A 26,917-nucleotide genomic window follows, 5' to 3' on the forward strand; every position below is an offset into this window, starting at 1 on the left:
CTATTTTTCCTGCATTAAGTTATTGTATCATGACTGTCTATAAGTTCTGTTGTTACAGCTGTCGGCTACAACACCAAAAAGAATCGCTTCACGGCTTTTGGCAAGATCAATGTGTAGTCTTTTTTATGTAATATAGATAAGGATAAAGAACAGGTAGAACGAAGAGGACTTCATTTCAATTTCTATAATTGAACTTTATTTCAATTTCTATAATAATCTGTCACAACTCCAACAACTTTAATCTTTCTGCAATTAAGAGCTCCTTTAACCCATACGGACACAGACTCTGACTCATTTATTTTGCAATGATTCTTCGTCCTTTTCATTTATAAGTACCAAGCTGTTCTAGCAAGAAGCGAAGGAAGAAGCAGTTAATATGAATCTATCCGAATTTGGGACTAACAGAGTGTTACCCTTTAATGAATCTTTGGCACATAAAGGTGTGAAACATACAGCTATAAAACTCTTTGACATACTCCCGACTGAAATAAAATGTCTGATAGACAGCAGAAGCGTTTTCAAACGAAGATTACAAATGTTTCTCCATACCGCAGAGGGATTCTTGAATAGAGATAGTTAATCCTTTTTACAGAAAAAACTGTAAATGGTCAGCATGTAGATACATAAATAATTTTTTTGCATTTTGAAAGAAACTTGTGTACTATTATTATTTTTGACTGCACAAAATTGGTTTTCAAGGTTTAAAGCTAGCCCTTTTGTGCAAAACCAGTCTGTAGCTTTCACAAAAATTTCATTTGCCACTTTCTCTGTTGATACTTCTTTGCTTGGCTCCACAACAATGATTGTCCGTCCATCTGAAACCAAGAATAACTCTGCCTCCCGATCAATTAAAATTATAGGTATTACATATAAGGCAAGAACAGTAGTGGACCAGTGATCCAACCCAAGGAGTCCAGAATACAGGAGAAAATGTGGTAAAATATACATACCGTCTTTCTGTCTTCCCCAAGACAAGACTGTATGAATTCAAGTTCTTGACTGGTGATTCTTTTGTCTCCTAAAGGATCCTCAGCGATACACATGAACCATACGACGTACCACAACACAGCAATTGCTCCTGAAAATAAACATTGAGGTGATACTTCAATAATGAAACAGAAATGCTAATACACACACCAGTCATCGATTTTATAAGTCTCTGTGGTAACAAAAGGGTTAACAAATTAAAGATAGCGACTAGGCTCTGTTGGTCATGCCCATGTACATAACAATTAATTTATACAATGAATTTTGGCATTTTAAAATTAGAGTTTTAGTTCTAAAATATTAAATTATCTGTGGATGTTAATTATCTAAAGACGGATGACACATACCTGAAACCCTCAACAGTAATGGAAAAAGAAATTGAAAAAAGTATTCATGTCCTTCTTTTAAGTACAGCGTTATTCTAAATGCTGGAAGTACACATTTAACTTCGTTTTATGGAAAAATATGGTTACGCTGAAGACGGGATTAAAATCACAGCAGGTTATGGCTAAATGGATATTTTGTGCATGTTTAAGTGGCTACCTTTTTGTCTTTCGTGATGAGTAAATGATTCTTCTGACGTGGAAACAACACGGAGAAAGCATGTTATTCTCTATGCCGCATGATGGTAACTTTATTCTTAAGATCTCTACAGATCTTCCCCAGGTTTTCTGGAAATATATCATCCGAGACTCTTTACCTTTTTTTCAGAAATAACGGTTGAGAGGGAAGCTCAGATTTCAGCATGAACAAACTATTGTCGAGTACTGCTTGAGTGTTTGTAAGCCTCGTCCGGTGTGATTAAAGGAGAACATGGAAATTATTGAGCGGCGTGTCGCCCTGATGCCTAAAGACTGGTGCTGTCAGTAGGCGACCATGCTTGAAAATGTCCATAACGTAGCATTTACGGTCAAGCCTGACTTAAAATACTCGTATTAACAGGCTGGAAACAGGCGGATAAGTAAAAGTAGCGATTTTTGCTTTTACCGACGAGAAACACTCTTTTTCTGGATTCCTTATAAACCTCACAGAAGCATTTGAACTTGCTCTTTATAAATCTCACAAAAGCATTTGAACTTGTAAAGCACTTCCTGCTGTTACATAATCTAGAAAGTTATGGAATTAAAGGTGTCTGTAGTGCGTGCTTCCGCTCATATCTCTTCAAAAGAAAGTATCTGGTTGAGCTCACGTCTCTAAAATGAAGGACAGATTATTCAGGGGATGGACTAGTAACCTACAGTGAGCCACAGGGCTCCATCCAAGAGCCGCTCCTATTCCTGGTATACATCAATGACGTACCGTTTACGGTCAAGCACGACTTCAAATATTCGTATTAACAGGCTGGAAACTTTTGTTGTTACTATGCTACGAACTAATCAAGGGTACGCAGAACTACACACTTCAACAAAAGTGTTGCGTAACCCTGATCTGTCGTACAGGTATGTTGCCATTGTGACTGTTCCTGTACCGATCGGAAGGTCACCCCTGACGTTGTTTGTAAACATACACACAATTACCATGAGAACTACCTACTGGTAAAACGGCACACCCGAACGGATTGGAGCATTTCAGTTGAGAGTTAAAACACCAGTAGGAACGCATTAGAGACGTTTGTGAAGCAGTAGAGTGAACGTCCAACATGTACGACGGACAATCACGACCACCTTTTTCAGTCGTAATTGGTCCCGTTCTCGCAGGATCTTTTTCCGGCCGCAGCGATATCGGAGATTTCATGTTTTACCGGATTCCTGATATTCACGGTTCACTCGTGAAATGGTCGTACGGGAAAATCCTCACTTCATCGCTGCCCCGGATGCTGTATCCCATCGCTCGAGCGCCGACTATAAAACCACGCGCAATCTCTCTTAAATCTTGATGACCTGTCATCGTAGCAATAGTAACCCATCTAACAACTACACCAGAGACTTGACTTATACAGGGTGTTACAAAAAGGTACAGCCAAACTTTCAGGAAACATTCCTCACACACAAATAAAGAAAAGATGTTATGTGGACATGTTTCCGGAAACGCTTAATTTCCATGTTAGAGCTCATTTTAGTTGGCCCAGTTGAAGGAAGGTAATGTTGACTTCGGTGCTTGTGTTGACATGCGACTCATTGCTCTACAGTACTAGCATCAAGCACATCAGTACGTAGCATCAACAGGTCAGTGTTCATCACGAACGTGGTTTTGCAGTCAGTGCAATGTTTACAAATGCGGAGTTGGCAGATGCCCATTTGATGTATGGATTAGCACGGGGCAACAGCCGTGGCGCGGTACGTTTGTATCGAGACAGATTTCCAGAACGAAGGTGTCCCGACAGGAAGACGTTCGAAGCAATTGATCGGCGTCTTAGGGAGCACGGAAAATTCCAGCCTATGACTCGCGACTGGGGAAGACCTAGAACGACGAGGACACCTGCAATGGACGAGGCAATTCTTCGTGCAGTTGAAGATAACCCTAATGTCAGCGTCAGAGAAGTTGCTGCTGTACAAGGTAACGTTGACCACGTCACTGTATGGAGAGTGCTACGGGAGAACCAGTTGTTTCTGTACCATGTACAGCGTGTGCAGGCACTATCAGCAGCTGATTGGCCTCCAGGGGTACACTTCTGCGAATGGTTCATCCAACAATATGTCAATCCTCAATTCAGTGCAAATGTTCTCTTTACGGTTGAGGCTTCATTCCAACGTGATCAAATTGTAAATTTTCATAATCAACATGTGTGGGCTGACGAGAATCCGCACGCAATTGTGCAATCACGTCATTAACACAAACACAGATTTTCTGTGAACGTTTGGGCAGGCATTGTTGGTGATGTCTTGATTGGGCCCCATGTTCTTCCACGCACGCTCAGCGGAGCACGTTATGATGATTTCATACGGGATACGCTACCTGTGCTGCTAGAACATGTGCCTTTACAAGTACGACACAACATGTGGCTCATGCACGATGGAGCTCCTGCACATTTCAGGCGAAGTGTTCGTACGCTTCTCAACAACAGATTCGGTGACCGATGGATTGGTAGAGGCGGACCAATTCCATGGCCTCCACGCTCTCCTGACCTCAACCCTCTTGACTTTCATTTATGGGGGCATTTGAAAGCTCTTGTCTACGCAGCCCCGGTACCAAATGTAGAGACTCTTCGTGTTCGTATTGTGGACGGCTGTGATACAATACGCCATTCTCCAGGGCTGCATCAGCGCATCAGGGATTCCATGCGGCGGAGGGTGGATGCATGTATCCTCGCTAACTGAGGACATTTTGAACACTTCCTGTAACAAAGTGTTTGAAGTCACGCTGGTACGTTCTGTTGCTGTGTCTTTCCATTCCATGATTAATGTGATTTGAAGAGAAGTAATAAAATGAGCTCTAACATGGAAAGTAAGCGTTTCCGGACACATGTCTACATAACATATTTTCTTTCTTTGTGTGTGAGGAATGTTTCCTGAAAGTTTGGCCGTACCTTTTTGTAACACCCTGTATAGGCATTGCCTACCGCAGCGTCTTATTCTGCCTATTTACATATCTCTGTATTTGAATACCCATGTCTATACCAGATTCTTTGGCGCTTCAATGTAAAACGGGAAAAGATACCTAGAAGACTCCCCTGTTCAACAATACCCTCAGTGCCACCTACGCACCGTCCTTCGGCATGTAAAAAATGTGCCTGTCAGAAACTTCAACGCAAATTCAGCTGGCAGGCTGCTGTAGCGCCTCAGGCTTAGTCGACCCCTTCCGACACCCTTGGGGTGCGCTTTGCCTACCGTGGCCTGTGGCCCTTTTACCGCAAGTGTCGACAGCTTGCTGTTTGAAGCGTCGCCGAGCACGATGGCGACGTCTCAGGAAACCGTGCTTTTGCGCTATTACAAAGGCAGGTTATAGGCACTTTCGAACCAAATTTCAAACTTATTCGTGGCAATTGGAGGCAATTAGGGGGTTTGAAATAGTGCTCCTTTAATTCTTTGTTGCGCACTGGAAATGTCAGTTAATAACATACCAGCGATTAAAAACTTCAGAAGATAGTAATATGCAAAACAAGATCGCACGCTACAGAAGCTTAGTGTAGCGCAACATATGGCCAGCGTGGTTAGTCATGCATGATATTCGGTCAGAGGGGTGATCACCCTCTGGAACTGAAAAAAAAGGGAAAGCTAAGTGAAGTTTGCATCGATGGTGTTTGAGGGGTGTCCTGCGACATGCGTATGGACGTTGTGAAGAAGAATTACGAAAAAACAGATTCTTAGAACGGAAAAAAATAGAGATGCGGCGTTCGAAAGTGAAGAGCAATGCGTTGCAGATTCGCGTCTGACTACGTTCATTTTTTTTCTCATATTCCTGTTTTCTAAGAGAAGTGTACTATAATATTTGATGTTATATGTATATAAGTGCATTCTCTCTCAGGCATGTGTTTGTGATTCGTTCTACAAGAGTGCTTGCTGCTTGCACTACTTGCAGTAAGATATTGTGCAGTTTCTTGTTTAAAGTCTCATATTTCACATTTTCTAAAGATGGTGCTGCTGAATAGAAACAGCGATCAAGGAAGAATGATCTCAGGGTTGGGCACTCAAAAGTGAGAATGTTTTATCATACAGGGCTTTTTACAGTACAAATTCTTGCAGCAACGACATTTGAACTTGTCCATGTTAAGTGTAGTAAAACACAGGCAATGTTTGTATAAATTATGTAAATTTCTGTTTTTAAACAAACAAATGTGTGTGTATGTTGCTTCTCACGTTTCATAAGCGGTGCAGCAGCTAAGTGGCAGCGGAAGGAATCTTCCACCTGGGCCGGAATGTTGAAGTCGTCGGACGCAGACGTCAGGGAACCAAAGGCCGTGCGCGGGAAGAAGATGCCGGAAGCTTCCCTCAGATGCTGTGGCCTATGTTTTTAACACTTAAATTACACTGAAGAGCCAAAGAAACTGGTACACCGGCCTAATATCGTGTAGGGCAACCACGACCACGCAGAAGTGCCGCAACAAGACGTGGCTTGGACTCGATTAATGTCTCAAGTAGTGCTGGAGGGAACTGACACCATAAATCCGCAAGAGTACGAGGGGGTGGAGATCTCTTCTGAACAGCACGTTGCGATGCATCCCAGATATGCTCAATAATGTTCATCTGTGGGGAGTCTGGTGGCCAGCGGAAGGGTTTAAACACAGATGAGTGTTCCTGGAGCCACTCTGTAGCATTTCTGGACTTTTGCGTGTCGCATTGTCCTGCTGGAGTTATCCAAGTCCGTCGGGATGCACAGTGGACATGAATGGATGCAGGTGATGATGTGATGAAGTGTGACGAGGGCCTCCCGTCGGGTAGACCGCTTGCCTGGTGCAAGTCTTTCGCTTTGACGCCACTTCGGCCACTTGCACGTCGACGGGGATGAAATGATGTTGATTAGGACAACACAACACCCAGTCCCTGAGCGGATAAAATCTCCGACCCCGCCGGGAATCGAACCTGGGCCCTTAGGATTGACAGGCTGTCGCACTGACCACTCAGCTACCGGGGGCGGACATGGATGCAGGTGATCAAACGGTTCAAATGGCTCTGAGCACTATGGGACTTAACATCTGAGGTCATCAGTCCCCTAGAACTTAGAACTACTTGAATCTAACTAACCTAAGGACATCACACACATCCATACCCGAGGCAGGATTCGATCCTGCGACCGTAGCGGTCGCGCGGTTCCAGACTGAAGCGCCTAGAACCGCTCAGCCACTGCGGCCGGCGACAGGTGATCAGACAGCGTGCTTATGTGCGTATCACCTGTCAGAGTAATATCTAGACGCATGAGGGGTCCCATATCACTCCAACTGCACACGCCCCACACCATTACAGAGCCTCCACCAGACTGAACAGTCCTCTGCTGACATCCAGGGTTCATGGATGCAGATGTGTGTGAAGATCAAGAAGTGCTACTATTATCACTGAATGAAAATGTATAAACCTTATGACGCTAAAAGGAAGTGACGTCTATCTCAGATTTATAGTGGTAACGAGAAGTGATATAAACTATGAATCTAGGAATGATTTTCAAAGCATGGCATCTATCTGATATGGTACAACAGTGAAACATTGTCAGTTTTATTATTCAAGAGACGTCTAAATTGAACACAAATTACATAATTAATCATTTCCTGCGTTTGAAATTTTAATACGCTTACAAGAGATTATTGTGCTTATGGATCGTAGTGTTAACAGTCATCCTTGGTTCGCATAGTGACGGATAAAAGAATAGATATTTGGTTTCATCTCACGTAATTACGCCAAAAGATAATTTTTCTGAAGCATTTATACTATTCAGTGCCCACAAGTCGACCGCTAGAGGGGAGTAAACCTGTTTAATAATAATTTTACTAGTCTTCAGATATATATAGGTGTGGTCAGGTGCGGTCCCTATGAATAAGGTAGTGGAACTTACTTTGCCTATGAGCTACGTAAAATGGCTAGAAGAGCCTCTGAGTTCCTGAGCACTAATACGACTATAGAGTGATTGCGACGTGACCCACGCTGAGATAGTAACATCAGAAATGATGAAATTCTTTTTATCTTATGTGGAAGATTGCTATAAATCTATATCGTACTGTTTTTTGTTTTTTTTCCTTTATTGTGTTTCAATGCCCCATCCGGGAGCGGGCTGGCAGCAGCATATGCGCTGCTCTTCAGCCGAAAAACAATAATTATGCAATAGAAGACAGTTAAAATTACAGAAAGGAGAAAATATGGAGGACATATATATATATATATATATATATATATATATATATATATATATATATATATAGGGGAACAGTACGTAAGAGAACAGACAAAAAAGGGGGGCGACTGTAAAATGGAGATAAAATCCGTAAAAGTAGCACACACACAAAAAAACCATACACTGGGACAATTAAAGAACACAAGGCTGAGTATGACCAGGGCATAAAAGTATCGATGGACAGCATAGCACATAACAATCACTGACAGTAACACCATTTACAAGACAGCACACAATTAAAATCACAGCTCTTGATGCACGGGAGAACAGCACCAAACACAACACTAAAGCCGGCCGCTGTGGCCTAGCGGTTCTAGGCGCTTCAATCCGGAACCGCGCTGCTGCTGCGGACCCAGGTTCGAATCCTGCCTCGGGCATGGATGTGTGTGATGTCCTTAGGTTGGTTAGGTTTAAGTAGTTCGAAGTCCAGGGGACTGATGACCTCAGATGTTAAGTCCCATTGTGCTTGGTGGCATTTGAACCGCAACACTAAAGCGGCACACTTGAGAATGAAGAAAAACCTGGGAGAATCTTCCATGGGGGGGGGGGGGGACAAGGGAGAAGAGAAAAGGCGGCGAGAAGGGGGGGTAGAGAAAGGGGGATGAAGTGTGAGGCGCGCCGAACGAGGGCTGGGGAAGGAAGGGACGGGAGAGGAAAACAGCCGAGGAGAGGGTGCAGCGACTCAGGGAGGGAAGGAGGAAAATCCGCTCTGGGAGAAGGAGGGGAGTGGAGAAAGGGGGCCCTGGGGAGGAGGGGGGGACAAGGCTAGGTTAGAGTTGGAAGGAAGGGCAGATGTCACGGCGAAGTTCAACATCTGGTAGGGGGAGGTGCTGGAAATTGCCCTGATGAAGGAGATGGAGGGTGTGGAGTGGAGAGAGGAAGGGATACAGCAATAGAGGCTTGGCAATTGGCAGGGGTTGGAGAGGAAGGTGGAAACAAGGGGGTAGGGAGGATCAACCCTGCAGACAGAGTAAAGGATGCGGAGATGTTGGAGGAAATGGAGAAGGTGGGAGAAGGGGATGAGGTCACACAGGAATCGTCTGGGGGAAGGAAGGCAAATATGGAAGGCAAGGTGGGAGAAGGCAAGGAAGGAGGTGGGAGAAGGGGATGAGGTCATACAGGAATCGTGTGGGGGAAGGAAGGCAAATATGGAAGGAAGGCAAGAAAGGAGGTGGGAGAAGGGGATGAGGTCATACAGGAATCGTGTGGCGGAAGGAAGGCAAATATGGAAGGCAAGGTGGAGCGTGTGGCGTTCGAAGATTTTGAGGGCCTTGTAAAAGTTGTGGGGGGGGGGGGGGGGAGGGGGGGCGGAGATCCAGGCACCACAGGTGGAAGGATGGAATCCCCATGTCCAGCCAGACAGCAGTTTCAGGAGACAGAGGTGGGAATTGGCTTTCTGTTGGATGGTCAGGAGATGAGGGGTCCAGGTAAGGTGATGATCGAGGATGAGGCCAAGGTATCTGAGGATGGGGATGAGCTAGATGGGATGACCATAAATGGTGAGGTAGAAATCGTGGAGAGGGAAGGAGCAGGTGGTTTGGCCTATGACGATTGCCTGGGTTTTGGAGGGGTTGAAGGGTAGGATAGAGAGCCAGGAAGGAGGTGTCATCAGCATATTGGAGGATGTGGACAGGAGGGGGTGGCTTGGGCATATCGTCAGCGTACAGGAGATAGAGGAGAGGGGAGAGCACGGAGCCCTGAGGGGCACCAGCAATGAGATAAAAGATACAGAAGTTGGTGTTGTGGAGGGTGACATAGGAAGGTCGGCATGAGAGGAAGGAAGAGACTAGACAGACAAAATTGATAGGCAGGGTGTAGGTTTGGAGTTTAAAGAGGAGACCAGGATGCCATATGCGGTCGTAGGCATTTTGGAGGTCGAGGGAAACAAAAATGGTAGGGCGACGGGAGTTAAGCTGGAGGAAGAGAAGGTGGACGAGGTTAAGGAGTTGGTCTTTGGCGGATAAGGAGGGTCAGAAGCCACACTGGGTAAGGGGGGGGGAGGTGGTGTTGAATAAGGTGCTGATAGATATGACAGGAGAGGATGGATTTGAAGACCTTACTGAAGATGAATGTGAGGCAGATGGGACGATAGGAAGAGGCGATGGAAGAGGGTTTCTTGCATTTGAGAAATAAGAGGATGCGGGGAGTCCTCCACAGGTCAGGGTAGAAGCTGGTAGAGAGGTTGAAGTTGTAGTGAATGGCAAGGACAGTCAGGAAGGAGAAGGGGCTTTCTCTAAGGTGGCGGTAGGTGACACAGTCGTGACCAGGGGCCGTGTTGCGTTTTGACCAGAGGATAACTTTAATGTCTTGTGCTGTGATTGGAGTGTTGATGTCAGAGGGGGCAACTGCCCCAAAACTGGAGACGAGAAGCAAGTGGAGCAACCGAGGTATTGGTGCATTCCATCACAGTGGTGAAAAGAGAATAATCAAAGTGGAGATCATCAGGAATGGAGAAGACCTCGGAAAGGTGGGAAGTGAAGTGATTGGCCTTACTGAGGTTGTTGGGAAGGGGATAATGGGGTGCGGAATGGGAACCAGTAAGGTGATGGAAGGTGGACCAGTACTTGGAGGAGTTGATAGGGAGGGTGGCGTTGGGTTGTGTACAGGTCTGGCTTCAGTCCCGTCGTTTCTTTTCTGTAATAAGTTTCCATACATGTCGCTGTATTTGCCGGTGGCGTTGGAGAGTATCCCTGTCATGAATGCGCAGGAAGGAGCGATAGAGGCAGTGGGATTTGCAGAGGAGGAGGACAGCTCATGGAGGGAGAGTGGGACAGTGGGTATGGATGGATTTAGTAGGAACATGGGCCTCCACAGCGTCAGTAATGGCCTTCTGAAGGAAGGACGAGGTATGCATGATGTCGTCAGGATGGTTATAGGTAAGAGGGTGGCTTTCGGCCTGGGTGGCGATGGATTCCTGGTAGGCATCCCAGTTGGCGCGACAGTAGTCATGGACTAACTTGGGAGGGGGTGCAGGGTGGGGAGCCAGAGGGGGATGGTGAGCAGACGTGATGGTGAGAAGGAAGGGGAGGTGTTAACCACCTGTGGAGTCAAAGTTGTTGATGGCGATACACCCAAGGAGGATGGCAGAGACAATGACAACATTAAGGGTGGTGTCGCTTTCGGGATGGATGTGCTGGGGAGGGGGAACAAGGTTACCTTGGATCGTGGGGAGGAACTGATGCCACTGCTGAAGGGCGGCAGGGGAGCGGCTATGGATGTTGATGTCGGCAGCAATTACATAGGGGGAGAAGGTGCGGTCAATGTGGGAGATGAAGTCATAGGGAAGAGGAGCAGTGGAGTGGACCTAGATGTTGGCGCAGGTAATGGTGAGGGGGGGGGGGGGGGGAAGAAGACGCTGAGAATAAGGTGTTCAGTGGGGTCATTAAGGAGGGGTTGTGGCCGGACAGCGATATGCTTAAGGTGGCTGATGGCAACTCCTCCCTGCGCTCGAGGACCAGGAGCATCAGTGCGGTGGAGGACATAGGGAGAGGTGCGGAGAGTATGGTGGGGCCGGAGAAAGGTTTTGTTCAGGAGTAAGGTGTCGACCCGGTGGTGGGAGAGGGTGTTCATTAGGAGGTATTTGTTTGTGCGGAAGGAGAGGATGTTCTGGAATAGAATGCGACACACGTGCCTCGCTATGATGGGAAGAGAGTGGGGGTGAAGGGAGGGGAGGGAGAGGCTTAAGCTAGGGTGTCGAGGCAGGTGAAGGTGAAGTGGGCTTGGTTGTGGGAGTAAGTGGCAAAGGTGTTCAGGTGAAAGATGGAGCAGGTGGCGAGGTAGATCTGTTGGAGGGTGTGGGGGCGTTGAAAAGGGTGAATGTTTTGGAGGACTATAGTGAGGATCCGGATGATGTCTTCAGCCATGGGGGATGGATGGAGGGAATTGTTGGGATGGACAGGGGGATCGATGGGATGGACATGGACAGTAAACTCGGAGGTTGCAGGAGGATCGTACTGTTTGTAATGGAACTGTTATAAGCTGATGACATTACTGACTGGGTTTGGCATCTATCTTTTTGCCTTATAATACGTTCGTGGATACTTAAGTTTTTATTTATATATGTTACAGACAGACAATATGACTAGCATACGAACAAGGGAGGATAAGTGCGTCCACGTCCATTTCATGAACAAACTGTGTGAACTGCGAGCCCGATACACCCAGTAACTGCCACTGGATCGCGCTTGTTCAGCCATCCGTACCATATGAACAAACCGGATAGTTCTGAGCGTTAGGTAGGACGGTGGAGATGAAGCCAGCTCGTTACACGTTGAATGCCACGGCTCGTGTGACGAAGGTTGAACAAACAGGGATGGCGATTATCGCTGAATGAACAACTTTCCTGTTGTATTTGTTTTCTTTAACGCCAGTTTAACCTGACTGTTGAAACCGCTCAAAATAGCCGGTTTCTGAAATAACAGACTTTCAGTTTTTTATTCCTATCATTTCCTGTAATAAACTTATAAATCGAACAACGATGGAAAATATTGGCTATATCAGTTTCAAGATACACAGAAACAAAATATTAAATCATAGAAAATTAGTCCATCTACCGTTCGCTGCTTTTCTCGAGAAGTGGTAATTGGTTGAATACTACCAGTATTCTCAAATTGATTTCTAATTTATTGAAACTCTTCTAAAATATCATGTTGTAATCCGGGATCGTACCAGAATTGTCGGTTAGCATATTTTCACGATCGCTGTTGTTACGCCGTGATACAAAGCTGCGAGCGACTGGTACACCATTCCTTATAGACACGTTGAACATGCTGCGTTGGTACAGCAAAAACCTGGCAACTTCATTGGCACTCTGCTCATGGGCACGTCCAGACACGGTAGCTCCTTCCTGCCTTTCTGTCACCTCTCCACGCCGATGCACCTCGCAGCACTCATTTCCTGCAAACTGTAGTCTGTAATTTACTTCAGTTCATTCAATACCAAGGAGTACCATCAGCGGAGTCTAGGAGTCTTGTGATTCATTTCATTTGTTTGAAACAGGTTCTTTCGGCCTTACGAAAAGTAACGGCCTTGCCGTAGCGGTAACACCGGTGCCCGTCAGATCTCCGAAGTTAAGCGTTATCGGGCTTCATTAGCACTTGGATGGGTGACTGTCTGGTCTGCCGAGCGCTGTTGGCAAACGGGGTGCACTCAGTCCCTGTGACGCTAATTGAGGAGCTACTTGACGGGGAAGTAGCGGCTCCGGTCACAAAAACTGACAACGGACGGGAGAGCAGTGTGCTGACCACATGCTCAGCCGGCATGGTAGCTCAGCGTGTTCGGTCAGAGAGCCGGTTGGCCTCTGTAATAAAAAAAAACTGAGTGGAAGGATCAACCACCGAACTTGAACATGATGTCTTGCGACGTCCGCAACGACCAAACACAACGATCAATAACGAACAAAATGAAAAAAAAAAACAAAAAAAACATGCTCCTCCATATCCGCATCCGGTGACCCCTGTGGGCTGAAGATGTCGTGGCGGTCGGTCGGTACCGTTGGGCCCTCAAAGGCTGTTCGGACGGAGTTTTATATACGAGGACTGGAACTTAAATAGTGGCAACTATTTATTCACAGCCGATACAATAGAGTTACATGCTTGCACCTGTTACTGTTCTTCAAAGTAGTCACCAGCATTGTGTAGAACCCTTTGCCAGCGATGTGGAAGGCGTAGTATACCGTTAGCAGAGCCTGTTCTGTTGATGGTGCGAATGGAGCGGTCTACTGCCTGTCGAATCCCTGGAACAGATCTGAAGCGAACGCCACGAAGTGGTTCCTTCATCTTCGGAACCAAATCAAAGTCACAAGTACTTAAGTCCGGGGAGTATTGTGGATGGTACAGTACTTCCCAGTCCCATAGACCGAACAGAGCAGCCACAGCTTGCGGTGTATGCGCCCGCGCATTGTCGTGCAAAATGGGGGGTAGGTTGCGCAGAAAGTGTCGCCGCTTCTTTCACAAAGCTGGTCGCAGGTGATGCTCCAAAAACGAACAGTAATACTGTGCACTGACGGTCTGCTGTTGATGAACGTAATGCGTTAGGATAACACCATCACAGTCGTACACGAGAATCATCATAACTTTCACCGTATTGGGGCTCTGATGCACTTTCGACTTTCGCGGCGACCCATAATGACGCCATTCGTTGGACTGGCGTTTCAGTTTTGGCTCGTACGATGTGGCCCATGTCTCATCCAGTGTTACGATACGGCATAAGAAATACTCTCCTTCGCGCTCATAACACTCCAAGTGCGTCTGAGCAGCGTCGTAACGCATCCATTTCTGCATTTCCGTCAAGTCGTGCGGAATGCATCGTGATGCAGTTTTTCGCATGCCCAGGCGTTCCTTCAGGATGCGAAGCACAGTCGTATGCGCTAATCCGGTTTCGTGGGCGAGCTCACGAATCGTATGGCGTCGATCACTGTCCACTAACGCGGCAACAGCATGCACTTCTCCTTCAGAGGCGCTAGGACGACCTGCCCGATGCATGTCTGCCACAGTTTGCCGGCCTTCGTTGAAGGCTTTTACCCAACGTGCCACTGTTCCGCACGGCAATGCCGATTCCATGACACAGTCGTGCTGTACGACCTCTAGCACAATCAATCTTGATCCAACTCCGTGACGCCATAACGTTAGACCACTCGTTCATAAGTGACTGTGTTTCCCTTGATTGTGCATACCCCGGTGACGTGGGACGGGCGAGTCCATTTGCTCGGAGGTAAGGCACGTATGTCAACAACGTGTGATATCAGCGACAATAGTAGATTCCATTGCATAGTATCTCCACAGCAGTGTTGCCACTGTTTAAGTTCCAACCTACGTATATAATGAATTTCTTATTTATATCATAGGAGCCCCCTGTAATGACGACAGCCATAAAAGGACACTTGTCTATGGCTGAATGAATAAATAAATAATAATTAAAACTGACTGGTACATAATTACCACATCACTGACACGGTTCATGGTAGCGACGGAGGGTCACGTGATTGCCTGGTAACAAATCTACGCCGTATGCTGTTGTTCAGAGTTACTACCGTGCTCTTTTAAGGGAGTGGCTAACATTTTCTCCAGTGAGGTTGTGAGAAGAATGAAATTTGCCTCTCAGTGACACGTAGCTGGGTGATTAAGTACTACATAGAGGTTCATCTGCTTGCGTTGCCTTACCACAGATGTAGAAGACGGCTTCCCAGCCGAGGTTGGACGCTATGACGCCGGACACGGGCAGCGACACGAACGTGCCGAAGTAGCTGCCGGAGAGCGCGAACGTGGCCAGCCGGCTCCTCTCGTGTGGAGGGGCCCAGCGAGACCACACGTGGTTGATGGCCGGGTGCGTCACTCCCTGGCACGGGTGTAACAGGAAAAAAAATCAGAATTATTCAGATTATTCTGTCTCAGAGCTAATATTCAGACTCACCACACTGTATTTGTACAAACGGAACACTGCCGGATAGAGCACATCCTTCCCTTTGGCATCAACACTTACCACAGTAAGGTTAACACCGAAACCGATTTCAGCGTGCACAAAATCAAAAGATCTAGCTCCGATCATAACAACAAGGTATTACTATTTTTTGAAGGACAGAACAAGAAATTCATTATATCCAGCTACAAAATTACTTCGAAGACAATAAACTCTTTCAGGGCAAACAGCACGGTTTTCGTGAGGGATAGTCGACAGTTACGGCAAAATGGACTTCATTAGGAAGATAAGGCAAGGGTTTTCAGACAGATAAAGTGTGACACTGACACTCTGTGACCTCAGCAAGGCATTTGATTGCATCTCGCACGAACTATTGCTTAGTAAATTAAAGCACTATGGTTTGGAGGTGTTGTACTGGCTACTCTTCAACCCAATCTTGAAAACCGGAAGCAGGTAGTATCAGCTCATGACACACTCTCCCAGGGACAAAATCTAGAGCACGGCGTACCCCTTGGGTCCGCCATAGAACATCTCCTGCTCCTTATATACGACAACAATCCAGGTTGTAACAACCAAATGTTACGGTCTGCTGATGACAACGCTCTTTTTGCGGAAGGAAACACAAGCTCTGCAAGCAACAAACATGCTCCCTGGAAACTTGAAAGAATGGCTCATCGACAATCAAATGAAAATTAATGAAGAAAAAACACGTCATCTGATCTGATATGCAGCCTTAGCAACGTTGGATACCATGATAATGCGGAGCAGGGGTGATTCTAGAAGTCGGCGAAGGGAGGGAGAGGAGGGGATAATGGTGGCGTGGGGAGGGAGTTTGGGGGAATGGAATATCGCTTTACAAAATGAGGGTTGGGGTCCCCCACCGACAAATTGGTAAAATTTGGTGTTGCTTAAAGTAGTTTTTGGTAACTGTTTTGGAGTTAAGGGTAGAAACGCGTCTACAGAATGTGTGTACCCGGGAAAATAGCACGATTTGAAGCAGATGTCCGGCGATTTCGAAGTTTTTGTCTGGGCTCATCAATTTAAGTGTTGGTAGGCATACCCGGCGTATTTAGCTTCTTGATTATTGTAAGTGGTACTCGTACATTAATATACATTCAGTGTATATTAATAAATAATAAGGCGCCCATTATCAGTTAAATGATATTTATTGATTTAGATGGTAAGCTATTTGCCGCTCTTATTATTTTGTTAAAATGTGTTTGAAATACATTGCAACCTATATTGCCACATAATTATAAAAAATAATTGAATCTGTTGAAGTAATATATTCGCTGATTTCTGAAGTTAATTTATCCAGTGTAATATGATACTCCTTTGTGGGGAGGGGGGGGGGGGGGTGGGTGGGAGGTGCGGGGATGGGTGGGGCACTGTAGCCCCCATAGCCCCCCTCCCTTGCCACTGCCCCTGATGTGGAGGCTGTCAAACTGCCGGGATTCATGATTGACAGAAAACTATCAACGAATGAGCACGCAGTGAATGTGTGCTCCAAGCTCTATCGTGTAATATACCTTCTGAGGAGACTAAAAACGTGTATTAACTGACACATACCTTACGACAGTGTATTAGGCACTATTTCATAGCCACATAAATTATGGCCTACTGTGGTCAATGGGATAGCTACTCATACGTCCTGCTACTATGACCACCCATTAGCGCTGTTCAGTCAGGAGGCTGACGACTTCCAGAACTTGTCATGCCAACAACTGCAATTTGTCACCAAGACCATGTAGGCTACCTCGTGAGCGTGAGAGACCAGCGATGGAAGGAAAATGGCGTGTCAGCAGTGCCTCAAATGAAAGTATTTCAGTATATGAGCACAAGTTCTAGAAAAGGGCGTATTCCAAGGTATGTGCTCTCTTTTTCTCAGTTTTTCTACTGTTTTTTTCAGCTAATGTGCTCTCTTTTCCTCAATTTTTTTTTCTTTCAGCTAATGGCTTTGAATTAAAGACGTATGGTGACTAATGAAATGGATACTGTGCAACTGAATCATTAAGTGACTGATGTCTTGTGTCTAGATGTGTGATTTGAGCGTTATCTAATTTAATGTTTTGTCTACTTGCTGTGTTTAAAAATCAGAGGATTCTGAATCACTTAAGTAAAACGAGTTTTGGTTAGCAAATGTATATGTATATATGTGTAATGAGTTGTGTTAGTACCACCCAATTAATAAGTTGTCTATGACCATACTAATGTGGAGTGCTTGCAAAGTTAGTTAGTTCATGGATATATTTATGTGATTCTAATTGTATTACTTGCAAATTTTTGCCTATTCAAGTTTTTTGGTGTTTTTCAAAGTTTTTTGTGAAATTTGGAAAAAAAGATGGCAGGGGAATGTGAGTGTTGATAAATAGTGTGTTTCAAGAAATTTATTGCGTTGAGAATTTTCTTGCTGTGTGTTTGTGTTTCTTTAGTGAAAATTCGTGGACACAAGGTGAAGGTTTTAAAAAGCGTGTGAACTGGCAGAAGAAACGAAATGTTGGTTCACAAGTAATAGGAAGCATTCCTCCAACGTCATCGGCGTCTGAGTTTGTCAGTCCAGTTATTGCTATTGCAACTAAGTGTTTATTTTGTCTTTAACGAAATATATTTGACCTACTCATATTAGGCACCATCAGCGATCTATAACATAAAGAAAATTATTTAATGGTATACATCTTCTTAGGAGATCTGTAGTATTTCCTGGCAGCGTATTTAAGCTATGTAATTATTTACAATTATGGATTTGCAATTTATTTTTATTATTTTTAATTTTTTTATTATTTTTCTTTTTGTTTTTCTGATCTCTTCACGTGCTCATGATTCTTCTTTAGGCACTAGATTCACACAGTACAGGTTTCTAACTGACAATATGTAGCACTTACACGTTTCACTACACATAAAAATACCTGTTGCGCACTACACGTGGCCTTGCCCACTGGTGTAGGGTTGACTGAGTGATCATCAAAGCTATAGAGGCTGAGAGTGGAGTGGGGTGTTGGGGACGGAACCGGGGGACAGTGGTTGTTAGGTGCACTGTGTGTGTGTGTGTGTGTGTGTGTGTGTGTGTGTGTGTGTGTCTGTCTGTCTGTCTGTGTGTGTGTAGGAGGGGGGAGGGGGGTTGGGGTTGGTTGGTCGATGCTTGGGTTGGTGTGCATGTGTGGGGTTGTCTTTCACTTTTTGAATTTTACATAATTTCTTCGTTAAATTTATCACTAGTATTTTTATAATAAGGTATGAATTAGTAAGAATATTGTTAGTCTGTTATTACTTTTTTCGTCGCCAAACATATATTCGTTTTTATTTATGGCCCTCTGCATGAAATATTCTTCCTGGGTCGTCTAACTATCTGTTGCCATTAGTACTCTGAAGAAATAACAGAAACAATCATAATAATACTTATCAAACCTCACTAGCTGCTTGTGTTATCACTGTACATAGCTCTATGAAGTAAATACAAGAGACAAAATTAAGAATATTCTTTGATTTTTAAATTAATTTGAAAGAAATTATTTTTTTTATTTATCTTCTGCTTGTTATCCATCCATTGTTTCATTTCACAGACTTTGGTGCAATATGTCTAGTGGTATATTCTGGCTTACGAAATGGATTAATACCCCAATTTAGTTCTATATATACTATAAAATGAAGTGTGAAAGACCGTTTCCTTCTTCCTTTCTTTCAACCACGTTTTATTATAGATTTCATTAATAATCACAACCAGTTCCGAAATAGTGCAACACAGCACTTCATCACGATGTACACACAACTATTTCTAAAAACATATCTCCTTGTTAGTAACTTCTTCCTGCAATAAGGGGTCAGAAACATCCAAAGATATTATTATCGTAAGCATCGATTACATTGTAAACAAAGCCACATCGCGCATATTTCGCTTACGACTTATTTTCTGTTTTAGTATTTCAGTACTAATTGTTAACGGTGATAATAGTAATAATCAGATAATAATAATAACAGTCAATGTTTCTAGTTACTCGAATAAGCAAAGTATGTAGGACGGTTTTGAAAATACATAAAATAAATTTTACTTATATGCATTTAATAGTGGTACATATTGACTGGAATACTCTCTTTCAAATTCTAAAGGTGTCAGGGGTAAAATACAGTGAACGAAAAGCTATTTACAATTTGTACAGAAACCAGATGGCAGTTATAAGAGTCAAGGGGTATGAAAGGGAAGCAGTGGTTGAGAAGGGAGTTAGACAGGGTTGTAGCCTCTCCCCGATGTTATTCAATCTGTATATTGAGCAAGCAGTAAAGGAAACAAAAGAAAAATTCGGAGTAGGTATTAAAATCCATGGAGAAGAAATAAAAACATTGAGGTTCGCCGATGACATTGTAATTCTGTCAGAGACAGCAAAGGACTTGGAAGAGCAGTTGAACGGAATGGACATTGTCTTGAATGGAGGATATAAGATGAACACCAACAAAAGCAAAACGAGGATAATGGAATGTAGTCGAATTACGTCGGGTGATGCTGAGGGAATTAGATTAGGAAATGAGACACTTAGAGTAGTAAAGTAGTTTTGCTATTTGGGGAGCAAAATAACTGGTGATGGTCGAAGTAGAGAAAATATAAAATGTAGACTGGCAATGGCAAGGAAAGCGTTTCTGAAGAAGAGAAATTTGTTAACATTGAGTATAGATTTAAGTGTCAGGAAGTCGCTTCTGAAAGTATTTGTATGGAGTGTAGCCATGTATGGAAGTGAAACATGGACGATAATTAGTTTGGACAAGAAGAGAATAAAAGCTTTCGAAATGTGGTGCTACAGAAGAATGCTGAAGATTAGATGGGTAGATCACGTAGGGGGGAGGTTACCATGAGAAAAAGATTGAATAATCAACGAAAGGATAACGTTCTAACAGTTGGGGCGTGGAATGTCAGAAGCTTGAACGTGGTAGGGAAATGCAAAGGCTCAATCTAGATATAGTAGGGGTCAGTGAAGTGAAGTGGAAGGAAGACAAGGATTTCTGGTCAGATGAGTATCGGGTAATATCAACAGCAGCAGAAAATGGAATAACAGGTGTAGGATTCGTTATGAATAGGAAGGTAGGGCAGAGAGTGTGTTACTGTGAACAGTTCAGTGACCGGGTTGTTCTAATCAGAATCGACAGCAGACCATCACCGACAACGATAGTTCAGGTATACATGCCGACGTCGCAAGCTGAAGATGAACAGATAGAGAAAGTGTATGAGGATATTGAAAGGGTAATGCAGTATGTAAAGGGGGACGAAAATCTAATAGTCATGGGCGACTGGAATGCAGTTGTAGGGGAAGGAGTAGAAGAAAAGGTTACAGGAGAATATGGGCTTGGGACAAGGAATGAAAGAGGAGAAAGACTAATTGAGTTCTGTAACAAGTTTCAGCTAGTAATAGTGAATACCCTGTTCAAGAATCACAAGAGGAGGAGGTATACTTGGAAAAGGCCGGGAGATACGGGAAGATTTCAATTAGATTACACCATGGTCAGACAGAGATTCCGAAATCAGATACTGGATTGTAAGGCGTACCCAGGAGCAGATATAGACTCAGATCACAATATAGTAGTGATGAAGAGTAGGCTGAAGTTCAAGACATTAGTCAGGAAGAATCAATACGCAAAGAAGTGGGATACGGAAGTACTAAGGAATGACGAGATACGTTTGAAGTTCTCTAACGCTATAGATACAGCAATAAGGAATAGCGCAGTAGGCAGTACAGTTGAAGAGGAATGGACATCTCTAAAAAGGGTCATCACAGAAGTTGGGAAGGAAAACATAGGTACAAAGAAGGTAACTGCGAAGAAACCATGGGTAACGGAAGAAATACTTCAGTTGATTGATGAAAGGAGGAAGTACAAACATGTTCCGGGAAAATCAGGAATACAGAAATACAAATTGCTGAGGAATGAAATAAATAGGAAGTGCAGGGAAGCTAAGACGAAATGGCTGCAGGAAAAATGTGAAGACATCGAAAAAGATATGATTGTCTGAAGGACAGACTCAGCGTACAGGAAAGTCAAAACAACCTTTGGTGACATTAAAAGCAACGGTGGTACCATTAAGAGTGCAACGGGAATTCCACTGTTAAATGCAGAGGAGAGAGCAGATAGGTGGAAAGAATACATTGAAAACCTCTATGAGGGTGAAGATTTGTCTGATGTGATAGAAGAAGAAACAGGAGTCGATTTAGAAGAGATAGGGGATCCAGTATTAGAATCGGAATTTAAAAGAGCTTTTGAGGACTTACGGTGAAATAAGGCAGAAGGGATTGATAACATTCCATCAGAATTTCTAAAATCATTGGGGGAAGTGGCAACAAAACGACTATTCACGTTGGTGTGTAGAATATATGAGTCTGGCGACATACCATCTGACTTTCGGAAAAGCATCATCCACACAATTCCGAAGACGGCAAGAGCTGACAAGTGCGAGAATTATCGCACAATCAGCTTAACAGCTCATGCATCGAAGCTGCTTACAAGAATAATATACAGAAGAATGGAAAAGAAAATTGAGAATGCGGTAGGTGACGATCATTTTGGCTTTAGAAAAAGTAAAGGGACGAGAGAGGCAATGCTGACGTTACAGCTAATAATGGAAGCAAGGCTAAAGAAAATCAGGACACTTTCATAGGATTTGTCGACCTGGAAAAAGCGTTCGACAATATAAAATGGTACAAGCTGTTCGAGATTCTGAAAAAAATAGGGGTAAGCTATAGGGAGAGACGGGTCATATAGAATATGTACAACAACCAAGAGGGAATAATAAGAGTGGACGATCAAGAACGAAGTGCTCGTATTAAGAAGGGTGTAAGACAAGGCTGTAGCCTTTCACCCCTACTCTTCAATCTGTACATCGAGGAAGCAATGATGGAAATAAAAGAAAGGTTCAGGAGTGGAATTAAAATACAAGGTGAAAGGATATCAATGATACGATTCACTGATGACATTGCTATCCTGAGTGAAAGTGAAGAAGAATTAAATGATCTGCTGAACAGAATGAACAGTCTAATGAGTACACAGTATGCTTTGAGAGTAAATCGGAGAAAGACGAAGGTAATGAGAAGTAGTAGAAATGAGAACAGCGAAAAACTTAACATCAGGATTGATGGTCACGAAGTCAATGAAGTTAAGGAATTCTGCTACCTAGGCAGTAAAATAACCAATGACGGACAGAGCAAGGAGGACATCAAAAGCAGACTCGCTATGGCAAAAAAGGCATTTCTGGCCAAGAGACGTCTACTAATATCAAATACCGGCCTTAATTTGAGGAAGAAATTTCTGAGGATGTACGTCTGGAGTACAGCATTGTATGGTAGTGAAACATGGACTGTGAGAAAACCGGAACAGAAGAGAATCGAAGCATTTGAGATGTGGTGCTACAGACGAATGTTGAAAATTAGGTGGACTGATAAGGTAAGGAATGAGGAGGTTCTACGCAGAATCGGAGAGGAAAGGAATATGTGGAAAACACTGATAAGAAGAAGGGACAGGATGATAGGACATCTGCTAAGACATGAGGGAATGACTTCCATGGTACTAGAGGGAGCTGTAGAGGGCAAAAACTGTAGAGGAAGACAGAGATTGGAATACGTCAAGCAAATAATTGAGGACGTAGGTTGCAAGTGCTACTCTGAGATGAAGAGGTTAGCACAGGAAAGGAATTCGTGGCGGGCCGCATCAAACCAGTCAGTAGACTGATAACAAAAGAAAAAATTACATAACTGATGAGGAGGTATTGGATAGAACTTGGGAAAAGAGAAGTTTGTGGCACAACTTGACAAGAAGAAGGGACCAGTTGGTAGGACATGTTCTGAGGCGTCAAGGGATCACAAATTTAGCATTGAGGGCAGCGTGGAGGGTAAAAATCATAGAGGGAGACCAAGTGATGAATACACTAAGCAGATTTAGAAGGATGTAGGTTGCAGTAGGTACTGGGAGATGGAGAAGGTTGCACAGGATAGAGTAGCAAGGAGAGATGCATCAAACCAGTCTCAGGAGTGAAGACCACAACAACAACAGTGGTACATACGTAAATATTACGTTACAACATCGATATTGTAAAAAAAAATCTTGATATTGATCGAGAAATTCACAAGGATAGCCAAGCACGTTAAAGCATCCTCTTCCAGAACAGAGGGAGGCGCGCCAGTCCCGGATTGAACCCGCGAAGAGGATCAACGATGAGGGCTGGTGTGCCAACCAGCCTGGATTTGGTTTTTAGGTTTCCTACATTCCAATAGGTATGCAATTCCCGCCCCAGTTCCACGTCCCGCAAACAAGTAGAAAACGTTCTCACGCTTGCACATGAGATAACTCTCGAAGCAGAGAGCTGGACTGCACAAATTCTGTCGCCTGGGGGGGGGCGGAAAGAATGACGCCAGAGACGGCGTCTGCCCAGCCATTATCACTAACATCGCCAAATCCGATTTAACGCGCTGACCCCACAAAACGAAATCCGCCTGAACAGGTCACGAATGCCCAACGGTACTGATCGTTTGCCGTTTCAGCTTCAGCTCACGACATCACTCGATGCGAATATGGAGGGGCACGTGGTCAGCACACCGCCTTCCCGACCGTAGGAAGATACGGCATAAGGGCAGGAAGGAGAAGGAGAATAACAGTGAACGAGAAATTGTATTGGATAGCAATGTAAATTAAATGAGTGCATAGTGTTCATTACTAAACAACGAGAATGTATGACAGACCAGCTCCATTATATGAATAACCCGTAAACAAAAATTATGACCCAGCGACAAAAATACACTCCTGGAAATTGAAATAAGAACACCGTGAATTCATTGTCCCAGGAAGGGGAAACTTTATTGACACATTCCTGGGGTCAGATACATCACATGATCACACTGACAGAACCACAGGCACATAGACACAGGCAACAGAGCATGCACAATGTCGGCACTCGTACAGTGTATATCCACCTTTCGCAGCAATGCAGGCTGCTATTCTCCCATGGAGACGATCGTAGAGATGCTGGATGTAGTCCTGTGGAACGGCTTGCCATGCCATTTCCACCTGGCGCCTCAGTTGGACCAGCGTTCGTGCTGGACGTGCAGACCGCGTGAGACGACGCTTCATCCAGTCCCAAACATGCTCAATGGGGGACAGATCCGGAGATCTTGCTGGCCAGGGTAGTTGACGTACACCTTCTAGAGCACGTTGGGTGGCACGGGATACATGCGGACGTGCATTGTCCTGTTGGAACAGCAAGTTCCCTTGCCGGTCTAGGAATGGTAGAACGATGGGTTCGATGACGGTTTGGATGTACCGTGCACTATTCAGCGTCCCCTCGACGATCACCAGTGGTGTACGGCCAGTGTAGGAGATCGCTCCCCACACCATGATGCCGGGTGTTGGCCCTGTGTGCCTCGGTCGTATGCAGTCCTGATTGTGGCGCTCACCTGCACGGCGCCAAACACACATACGACCATCATTGGCACCAAGGCAGAAGCGACTCTCATCGCTGAAGACGACACGTCTCCATTCGTCCCTCCATTCACGCCTGTCGCGACACCACTGGAGGCGGGCTGCACGATGTTGGGACGTGAGCGGAAGACGGCCTACCCCAGGAGCAACAGTGTCCCTAATTTGCTGGGAAGTGGCGGTGCGGTCCCCTACGGCACTGCGTAGGATCCTACGGTCTTGGCGTGCATCCGTGCGTCGCTGCGGTCCGGTCCCAGGTCGACGGACACGTGCACCTTCCACCGACCACTGGCGACAACATCGATGTACTGTGGAGACCTCACGCCCCACGTGTTGAGCAATTCGGCGGTACGTCCACCCGGCCTTCCGCATGCCCACTATACGCCCTCGCTCAAAGTCCGTCAACTGCACATACGGTTCACGTCCACGCTGTCGCGGCATGCTACCAGTGTTAAAGACTGCGATGGAGCTCCGTATGCCACGGCAAACTGGCTGACACTGACGGCGGCGGTGCACAAATGCTGCGCAGCTAGCGCCATTCGACGGCCAACACCGCGGTTCCTGGTGTGTCCGCTGTGCCGTGCGTGTGATCATTGCTTGTACAGCCCTCTCGCAGTGTCCGGAGCAAGTATGGTTGGTCTGACACACCGGTGTCAATGTGTTCTTTTTTCCATTTCCAGGAGTGTAGTAATAACAAATGCAGAATATTCTCATTAATTTAGTGCTAGTAAACAGCTTAGCGACTGAATATGCGGCGGTCTCACCTCCAGGAGGCCCTCGATGATGCGCAGGGCGAGTAACAAGTAGACGGAGAGTCGCGCCAGCGGCGGCGTCAGCAGCGTGAGGGCGGCCGTGGCGGCGATGCCCGCCCCGTACAGCCGCGCGCCGCCCACACGCGCCGCCAGCCAGCCGCCCGGGATCTGCGTCACCACGTAGCCCCAGAAGAAGGCGCCCAGCACCAGGCCCTGCGTGCCCGGCGACCACTCGAACTCGCGGCTCTGCGGGCACCAGCCACACACTGCGCGTCACCTACCAGCTGTCGCAGTGTGAGCTGTAGACTACGTAGATTCCTGCTCGAGTCCAAAGTAGCGAACGGTGTTATGCTGATGAGCCAAACATTATGACCATCTCCTTAGTAGTGTTGGTCCACATGTAGAATGTGAAAGTTTTCCAGATTCCTGTGGCATCGGACGTCTACACACAGGTCATGTTTGTAGGCACTGAGCTGGTGTCACACAGTGTACCAGATGTGCACCACCTCAGGTTCAGGAGAACTTAGTTAACATTTCACTACCACGCTCCTCGAACCACGGGCAGTTATCTGACTGGAAGATGCCACCAGTATTGGGTAAGACATCAAACAAGAGGAAATGCAGGAGGTCCACAATAATGTTCTCATGGCCCACAAATATCGAGGAACCTTCTATTACTACCACAGGTAACATGGAAGCCTAAGTGAATAACCCACATGGTGTAGTACTGCCTGTGTCTCTGTTGCAGCCCATGTTCCATGCAGTCGTTCACCGGGATGACAGTACATCCAGACATGACCATCGATCTGGTATAGCAATGAATGAGATTCATCAGACCAGGTGTCTCGATGGGTGTACCCTCACATTGCTAGAGTTGGAAACACATGATCCAATCAGAATTGTTTTGAACATCATCGCTTCGGTGGCTCAAAATGGTTCAAATGGCTCTGAGCACTATGCGACTTAACTTCTGAGGTCATCAGTCGCCTAGAACTTAGAACTAATTAAACCTAACTAACCTAAGGACATCACACACATCCATGCCCGAGGCAGGATTCGAACCTGCGACCGTAGCGGTCGTTCGGTTCCAGACTGTAGCGCCTAGAACCGCACGGCCACTCTGGCCAGCTCGCTTCGGTGGGTCCAGATGTTATGGTGCACGAAAATATAATGTCGCATGTGCATACTGACCTCCAAATCTTTGAACACAGTACTCTCATCAGTTAACATTATTACAACACTGTACTTCTTCTCCATTTGCATCTTTTCAAGGATGACTATATATTTATGGATGATGATGTATGACTGCATCAAACAGTGCAAGTGGAGGAGCTCTTGGAATGAGAGGATGCCCAGCAAATGGATAGGCTCTAAATCCCCCCCCCCCCCGACTTAAAACCTACTGGTCACATGTGGGATGTGTGGAGATACATGTAGCAGCATGTCCACATGCACCAACGACTATCCAACAAATGCCATCCGCAATCGTGAAGGAATGGAACGCCCTACCACACAAAAACCTTAATAACCTCATTTCTAGCATGGGAGCACATGGTAGATAA

At 45.2% G+C, this 26,917-nt stretch overlaps 1 protein-coding gene across 1 annotated transcript in view; it reads right to left on the reverse strand.

Annotated features, from left to right (window-relative positions):
• The window catches only part of LOC126458264 (vesicular glutamate transporter 2-like), a 175,961-nt gene that overhangs the window by 33,542 nt on the left and 115,502 nt on the right, over positions 1-26,917 (reverse strand). The window contains exons 4-6 of the mRNA XM_050095188.1: positions 25,368-25,601; positions 14,907-15,081; positions 951-1,078 (exon numbers count right to left, since the gene is read on the reverse strand). Of these exons, the coding sequence (XP_049951145.1) occupies positions 951-1,078; positions 14,907-15,081; positions 25,368-25,601 (537 nt within the window). The remainder of the gene's footprint in view (positions 1-950; positions 1,079-14,906; positions 15,082-25,367; positions 25,602-26,917) is intronic.

The sequence above is a fragment of the Schistocerca serialis genome, chromosome 2 (assembly GCF_023864345.2).
Source record: "Schistocerca serialis cubense isolate TAMUIC-IGC-003099 chromosome 2, iqSchSeri2.2, whole genome shotgun sequence".
Lineage (NCBI taxonomy): Eukaryota > Metazoa > Arthropoda > Insecta > Orthoptera > Acrididae > Schistocerca > Schistocerca serialis.